This window comes from Scleropages formosus, chromosome 6, assembly GCF_900964775.1.
Source record: "Scleropages formosus chromosome 6, fSclFor1.1, whole genome shotgun sequence".
Taxonomy (NCBI): Eukaryota; Metazoa; Chordata; class Actinopteri; order Osteoglossiformes; family Osteoglossidae; genus Scleropages; species Scleropages formosus.
In genome coordinates, this window is record NC_041811.1 from 37,076,048 (window position 1) to 37,084,879 (window position 8,832).

General features: G+C 45.4%; 1 protein-coding gene across 4 annotated transcripts; it reads right to left on the bottom strand.

Moving 5' to 3' along the window:
- Positions 1-2,227: 2,227 nt before the first annotated feature.
- Positions 2,228-8,261, bottom strand: nr2f1b (nuclear receptor subfamily 2, group F, member 1b). 4 transcript variants are annotated; one of them, XM_029253202.1, is made up of 4 exons: positions 7,746-7,816; positions 7,578-7,663; positions 5,780-6,307; positions 2,228-2,824 (listed from the first exon to the last, which is right to left on the bottom strand). In XM_029253202.1, the coding sequence occupies exons 2-4, from the start codon at positions 7,588-7,590 to the stop codon at positions 2,550-2,552; spliced, it is 816 nt and encodes a 271-aa protein (XP_029109035.1). In that variant the 5' UTR covers positions 7,591-7,663; positions 7,746-7,816; the 3' UTR covers positions 2,228-2,549. The 4 variants fall into 4 exon arrangements, with proteins under 4 accessions (XP_029109035.1, XP_029109034.1, XP_029109033.1 ...); XM_029253201.1 differs by having other exon boundaries at positions 5,780-6,304; positions 7,578-8,261; XM_029253200.1 differs by having other exon boundaries at positions 7,578-8,261.
- Positions 8,262-8,832: the final 571 nt, after the last annotated feature.

Sequence of the window (8,832 nt, forward strand, 5' to 3'; positions counted from 1 at the left end):
GGGGTTCGGTCAATATATATGAGAGGAGAGGAGAGCGCAGGATGGACATGCAGGTGGAAGAATCAATTTACACAGCGCAGTGTTACATTTATGTACATAAATCCAATTACAGTAAAATCACATTTAAACTTCAAGAAACCGGTAACTCGGGTGCTGTGGCCACGTAAATGGGCACATGATCTGACAATTTATGAAGATATTTTGTCGTTATGAAAAAATAATAAATTAGGACCACACGTGCTCCAGTGAGAGTAACATTGTTTTCAGAAAGAAAGAAAGAAAGAAAAATGTTCATCTGGAGGACCAACAAAACAGCCGCACCAATTTGGTTTTAATGATAGCTGGTTAGTTCTTACAATCTTGTACTTCTGGTTAAATCCATTCTAGTTTATACATCATTAAAATAATTACGTCAATTAAAAGTAATTGTGGCTAGCTTTGTTATTCAAACACATCATCTAAAAAGAGAAGTAATTATCCAGACCCCCTGGAAATTTTGGTTTTCATGGCTTATTTATTTTACAAAACTGGGCGCAGCGATACGAAGAAATAACTTTGTCAGCATTAGTAATTTTGCTAAAAATCCAGCTGTTCTGGATATAGAAGATCTGTAGCGCATTGTTCTGCTTTACTAATATCTCCAGCGATCCACTTAATAAGTTTTCATAGAGAGCAAGTTTGATTACTGGAAAATTTTAGAGTTATATGAACAATATTTTACATTTTGGATATAACGTTAATTGGACATGTTGTGCATCAGAAGAGACTAAATGATATTTAGATTCCGGTAAGATATTGAAATTAATATTTTATTATTACTGAATAATAAAATATTCTTACAGCTAGGTTGTAAAAGTTATATCGTGATTTAATTCTTAATAGGGCTATGATTACCAAAAATGTTTAACTTTTTAACGAGGTAACGGAAAATTATTGGCAAAACAAATAATAAAGAACATAAACATCCATTGAATTACCCCCACTTACCGTGGGAGTATACAACATATACTGTATTTTAGATGGTATATTATATACCCTTCCATTTTACATTTTGTATCTTTGTAACTGAAGCATTTCTGACCAGGAAGGTGAGCCAAAGAAAATTTAACTATGTAACTGTTTCCATGTGTTAATATATTATGTGCTCCAATGCACAAAGTGTATTTCTCTCATATGTAAATGTAAATGTTATTAATGGCTCGGCTAATACGGAATCATTTTATTTTCAAGATAACAGAAAAATGCGAGTTATACCTAAATTTAGTGAAATTACAGAAATTTGACCAGGAGGCTCATCACAGTAGGATTTTATAGGCAGTTAATTTGATCGCGCCAATGCCCTAAAATGGGATTTTCAATTACTGGGTTTTTTTTTTTGGCTGTGCCAGACACTGCAGGGGAGAGGATTTACTTCTAAAACCTTATTTGCTAATAAAAAAAAAAATTATGTAAGAATAATGCAAAAATGAATTTGGATGGATCCTCGAATATCACTTTTCTTCTGGCTTTTTTCTCTGCTTTCATTGTCGATTCCCGAAATGCAGCTCATCAGCGATACAGCGTAGAAACCGTTTCTTTTTTTTGTTTTTTTGGTTGCAGGCGATTTTATGATGAGCCTAACAAGAATAAATCCACCAAACTCTGTCCTCCCAGCAGTGCAACTGTTAAACCCCACGACTTGGGCCAATTCACATTTCATTCAGTAAGAGCTCCAGTGACTCAGCAGATCACACACAATGCAACAAAACGCAGTACTCAACAAAATGTTCAAGACAAATCACACAAAATGTATTTGAAACCATATATTAAAAGTGCATCTGTTGGTCATTCAGAGCGTCCTTTCACTGCACAATGAATGGAAACATCGCGACCGGTTAAAGACTAGTTTGTCCTCTTTGAAATGTCCATGAGGTCAGTTGGCAGTTGAGTCGCAGGTCCGTAAAAAAAATCACAAGATATTATGGTTGAACGCGAGGCAATCTGCTCTTCAATCTATACTTCCTTAGTTTTGCTTAAATTCTCACTTCAGTTTTAATTCCTGAAGAACATTGCTTCGACAACACACCGTATCATATCGGACTTGTTATAAGCAAAAGGTTATATAAAATGATTAGTATATAATCACAGAAAATCTGGTTTTTAACCAGAAAAAAAAAAAATACAATAGAAAACAGATACTTTGACACAGACATTTCGTATAATTGTTTTGGAATTATAATTTCTCCGCTAAATCTTCATCCGTTTTATTAAGCTTGCGATGTTTTTTTTCCGCTTTTTTGCAAAAAAGAAGAAAAAAGAAACAGAGTAATTATTAGCAAACGAGCAGTGTTTTTGTCCAGGAGGGGTGTAAACAGCAGTAAGTCCCTTCTTTCTGTACATGATCAATTCCAGGAAGAGCGAGTGTCCTAAGGGTACCAGTGGTCTGGCCTTGCACTCTTCTGGGGACCACAAGGAGGTCCGTTCCTCCAGGTCCTTCTTTTGGACTTCCTTTCGATTGCAGGGCTCCGGTGCCTCTGTTTGCTCTTGTTTACCCCTCGATCCCCTTTGCATCACTGGATCGACATGTAGGGCCAGTTGAAACTGCTCCCGGACAACAGCATGTCCCGGATGAGGGTTTCAATGGGAGTTTTACCTACCAGGCGCACAAAGAAGAGCTGCTCGATTACTGATGAAGACACAGTGCGGAGTGACGGCAGCCGAAGGAGAAGCTTGCCAAAGCGGCTGGGCTGGTTGGGGTACTGGCTCCTCACGTATTCCTCCAGGGCGCACTGCGACTTCTCCTGCAGGCTTTCGATGTGAGCCACGTCCGACAGGCCACACGCGTCTGGGTACCAGAACAAAACATAGGCATCAACATAGGTTACCGTTACTTTACTAGTACCACTATGTATGGACTGGAGCACAGGCGTGTGCACAGACTGAACGGTTCTATGTAAGGAGCCCTTGTTGAAACGGAATGTGTGGAAATGCGCCCTTCGTGCCCGTAACAATCAAAGCAAAGGAGATGCAGCCATTGAGGCGGTCAGCTGGCATGCAACAAGGCGATGATCTGAGCCAGAGGCTTCCTCATTTTGTAACACATCCACTCACATGATGGGACTTCAGCAACATTTAGCATGGGAGTCAAACCAAGTATGGTAAGCAACCTGCAGAAATATGACCCGGTGTACCCTACAAGCAAAGAAGAAGGCAACTACATTTGAAAGCGGGGACACTTCAGGCAGGTGAACATACAATAGCGCCATGACAACACTATCAGAGACGACAGAGAGCCGTGTACGTTACATCCTGTTCTCAACATGTCGGAAACAGAATCTAATAGGCCATGCACTTGTAGAAACGATGGACTCAGATTGCAGGCTCAGTGGCCAGGTGTGGCCTTTCACAATAGCAGCGGCCAAGCAGGAGTTTCTCAACGATGCCTAAGGAGACTCAGGAAGTACCTCATATGAAACAGTATCATGTTTGTACAGCCCACATTCTGGACATCTGTTGCATAGACAGACAGACAGACAGACAGATACATAGCTGGATAGATAGACAGCTTGACAGAGAAACAGACAGACAGGCGGATAGATAGATAGATAGATAGATAGATAGATAGATAGATAGATAGATAGATATGTTGCTAAAAGAAGTGATAACAAATTTGTTGAACTTATCTTCCACAATCACAGGCGAAACAATAATACAGCACTGCAAAAAAAAAGTACTCTGCCACTCTCGGTGTACCGTGTATGGATAGACTTCCTCATCCTGCACTGCATGCTGGAGAACATGTTACATAAAAACTTACATGTTTGTACACAACTCAGTTTAAAATTTTAAGAATAATGAGGATTAAACTACTTGGGAACCTAATGTGCTGATTCTCATTTAGAATCACTAATTAACACTGAAATACACGTCATCTGACCTTTTAAATAGGTCATTCGTTTAAAAAGAGAAGTAGGCCTACAATTACTAATGATAGTGCAAAAGATCCTGCAGTCACTTCCAAGTTATCCATGAACTGCAGAACTCAAGTAAAAGTGCTCGACATATTGCTTCAATATTCATATTTACGGTGTATGTTTCTTTGGTGCATGTTACAAATTCATTTACATTTAACTCGGATTAATATAAATAATAAATAATATAAATTAAAAAGAGAACTTTATCTTTTTTTAAAAAATTTTGAACACATTTAAACATCAAAAATTGCACACATGGCACCAAATCTCTTTAAAACATATTACAATCCCTTTTTACATTTCATATTAAGTCTACGAAAAGATCAAAGACTGCAATACATTGATGCGGACAATCTAAAAAAATATAGAAGAATAATTCAAACGAGATACACTTTAGCAATAGGCAACTGGTAATAATACATTCACATTTATTAATTATGTGACGCTTTTTCCCGAAGTGACTTAAGTTACAGTGTTAAACTCCCTACAATTATTTATCTGTACATAACAGCTAGGTATTTTTTTTTACTGAAGCAATTCAGAGTAAGTACCTTGTTCAAGGGGTGGGATCTGAATCTGCGACCTTTCATAATGTATTGGATAATACACACACACACACACACACATTTTCAGAACCGCTTGTCCCATACGGGGTCACGGGGAACCGGAGCCTACCCGGCAACTCAGGGCGTAAGGCCGGAGGGGGAGGGGACACACCCAGGACGGGACGCCAGTCCGCCGCAAGGCACCCCAAGCGGGACTCGAACCGCAGACCCACCGGAGAGCAGGACTACGGTCCAACCCACTGCGCCACCGCACCCCTGTGTATTGGATAATAAAAAAATAATTCTCCAAAGCACATATAATAGTTCTATTTACACGTTTAAGCGATGTGGAATGACGTCCTAAGCAGTACTCTCCCAAAACCAATTTAAGTTTATTTATTTGCTAATCGATACCGCTTTGACACAATTATTAATCGCGCAAGAGCAAATTCGCACATCAAACGGCTTGAACATCAACATAACAGAATTGTTCTGTTTTTCTTTCATATTCAGCTGTAAGGGGGGGTTATGGTTTCACTTCTCTTTTAAATGAGTGTCATTTTGATCCTTTGTCTTTTTTTCCACAAAATCATTTGACGCCATACGGAATTTTATATGAACAACATCACGTCGCAAATCCAAAGCGTCACTTCTCACAGGCTGTGCGCTTTTGCTGTCAAAGGACACAGAAACGAGAAAGTGCAGTTTTTGCAATCGGCACACACCAGAGAGCCGCGACACGAATAAATTAAGGGCACTTAGGGACAAAAACACACACACACACACACACACACACACACACACACACACACACACACACAGCACGTATGCACTTGATCGCATGTTGTGGCACGTGGTGCCGTTTTTCAGCAGCTCCCGCGTCCCTAGTGAGAGACTGAGGCCTGTGAGCCTGGGGGTGAGGGGTGGGGGGTGTGACCGCGGAGCACAAGTGCGTTGCATCCCAAACTGCTGTCTGAAAACATCCCCAGCCGCTGTTTCCGAAACTAGGCGTAAAAACCACCATTTCCATTTTTACTGGATGCGGACGTTCATCTTATTTGCATATGTGATTTCAGTTTAAATCCACTTTTAAGAGGCGAACTGACACAAGATCGGTCCACATGAGACTCAGCATCGCACTGACCCCTATGACGTGTTCACCCCGCTTCGTGTCCCTTCTCCAGGTAACGAGAACGCGCGTCGGGACACGTACACGGTACAGGACACGTACGCGCGCATCTGCCAAAGGCCCGTATTTGGCGCGGGCGGCCACTGACTCACCTGGCGTGAAAAGCACCACCGCTTTCATGCAGCTGTACTCCGCCGAGTCCACGTGCAGCGCCTTGAGCTTCTCCACCTGCTCCTGGAAGATGCGGATGTGGTCCATGAAGGCCACCACCCGGTCCGCGGACATGGGCGACGCGTGGAGGCCGGCGGCGGCCAGCAGCGGGGCCACGTGCAGCGGCATGGAGCACTGGGCGGCGTTGAGCACGAACAGCTCGCTCCACGTGAGCCTGAGAAGAGACACCTGGTCCGTGATCTGCAGGTCCGGAAAGAACGGGATGTTCCTGGCCCACTCGACGGCGCTGAAGAGCAAGCGGGCCGCCAGCTCGCAGATGTTCTCGATGCCCATGATGCTGTTGGGCTGCATGCACTGGCTGCCGTAGCGGGACGTGGGGTACGGTTCGGCCCGCAGCAGGAGCGAGATGTATCCCGAGAGATAGCAGTGGCCGTTCAGGGGGTCCCCGTTGCTGAGCGCGTACTGGCCCGGGTTCGGCTGGCTGGGGGGCATTCGTCCTCGCTGAACCGCTGACGGAGAGAGAGAGAAGGAGAGGAAATGTGCATCCAGGGCCGCAGAACACGAAGGGTGGCTCCATCCCACGCGATTCGGGAAGGAGGACGAGCACCGCCCGGCGATCCAGTAGTAGTACACGACCGCGAAATCGGAAATGATGCTGGCGCAAATAAGGGAGAATATTATTGCACAAATTAAATATTCGCGTACCATTTGATGATTTGTGCCACTCATTGTTTCGGATTACACGTAAAGGCCCGAGAAGAGAAAAGACCTCATACGGATGTGCGCGTCATCCACAGTCCTCCTTCTCGCCACTTGCACTTCACGACCAGAATTTTGAAATGCGCACCACTACAAAGTTTATTAATCGTAGGGGAAATTAATGCTACGGCTTGGGTACGTTGTGGACAAATCCGGCAAGAGACAAAGTTTCTCACTAAGTTACCTTGCGCAGCCTGCAGCGATTACTCTGGTTTTAGAAATGCAACGTTACACGCCGTCATCATTCATATTAGCAAACTGGAGAAATTGCTACAGGCATTCAGCTATGTGCCCTTCATAAAGAGCAGCACTTTCATCGCTGTTCGTATTATGAACTGAAAGTGAACGAACCTCATGGCCAAGTAACACCGAAGAAGCGCGCGCAGAAAAACAGTGAAAGCTGCTCATTTATTCACAGCAGCTTCGCCCGCTGTGCTACAAGCCGAGAGACCCTTTCGATTTATGCTCAGCGACCCCTAAAATATTTAATATCTGCACACACCTATTCGTACACACGCGCGCGCACATTTGCGGCGACGCTTTTGCCACGTGAAATAAATATTTTAGACGCCGCGAGCATTTTACAAGGTGCTATAAATTTGGTTGCCGTAAAAACCTTAACAACATCTGCCTCGGCTCACTTTTACAAGGCCACTTGGGTCGTTCGAGAACATCGGCGGCGTTGGTGTTCTGTGGCAGCAAATAAAGTGAGCACGGGATTATACCACACACAATGTAAAGCAATAATAATAATAATAATAATAATAATAATAGTAATAATGATGATGACAGTTCCCTCTCATTAATCAGATTCCTCAGGTTCGTCAAGGCCCACTTTCTAATTTTAGGCTCCAAGACCCCTCCGTGCTGCACGCGGGCACGCGCCTTCGCGCTCCCCCAGCGACATGTGTGCAAAGCCGCCCGCAATGGCACGACTGGTAGAAAGAGAGTAGAGTAGAGTAGAGCAGAGCAGAGTAGAGCAGAGTAGAGCAGAGTACGGTACAGTGAGTGAGTATTCACCTTCGCGCCGCATGCCCACTTTCAAGCACTTCTTGAGGCGGCAGTACTGGCACTGATTGCGGTGGTGCTGGTCGATGGGACAGTTCCTGTTGGCACGACACGTATACGTTAGGTTCCTCCGGACACTCCTCTTGAAGAAACTTTTGCATCCCTCGCAGGTGAACTGACCGTAGTGCTTCCCGCTGGACTTGTCCCCGCACACCACGCACTCGATGTGCTGGCTCTGTCCCGAAGTCTGCCCGCCGTGTCCCTGCTTGTCTCCGGCCGTCCCGGGCGTGGACGGGTGTCCTGCTTGACCGGGCGTGTGCGGCGTGTGCGGCGTCGCCGAGGCCGCTTGCGGCTGCTGCTCCCGTGCCGGCTGGGTCGCCGCGCCGGGGCCGCCCGGAGTTCCTCCGGCCACGTCCTCCGGCGGGTCTCGCCACACGCTCACTACCATTGCCATATCTCGAGGCCGAAGAAGTGCGCAAACGCGAGCGGATCGCTGCGGTGCCGGAGCGCGAGGGAGCGGGGGGTCCGGCGGGTCCGAAGTGAGAGCTCAGCGGGCGAACACACACGGCGGCGGGAGCATCGGTCAGGGTGCGCGCGCGCCGGGAGGCCAGCAGCTCCGAGGACGTAAATCGCAGTGAGCCATCCAGCAGCTGGAGAAGCTCGGAGAAGGGAAAAAAAAAAAAAAAAATGAAATGAAGAAAAAAAAAAATGAGTGAAAAAATGTGCAGAGTTACGTGAAAAGAAGGCAGTCGGCTGCTAGGCGGAGTCGATCCGTACCGGCGCTCGGGATAAAAAGGAAATAGAAAATCAGACGCGCTCCCAAGTAAGTCGAAATAAATGCCCCTTTGCCTTCTCGCTCAATCCTGTATCCGCTGATGGAAAACTGAGGAGCACTGCTGCATATCTGCATATCTAAATGGACTCATCCGAAGGGAAGAAAATACAGTAGGAATAGAAAACGTCGCGCCCCGCCGCCGGCGATTCGCCTCCTCGAAAGAGAGAAATGCAAAAAGGACAAACAAATGGACGGAATGTGAGAGAGGAGGAGAAAGAGCCCAAAAAATGAACGCGTTTGAACGGGAAGAGCAGCAGAGCAATGTTTCCGAACCGGGGGATCTGCGCGAATGTCTGTATATAGTGAACTTTGACACGACTATTGAAACTGACACGTTTCTATGGAGATCGCTGCGCCTTATATGGAGCTCGTGTCAAGGAGCCAAGAGAGGGGCTGCTGGCGACCGATAATCAAAGGCGACTGACTGGTCAG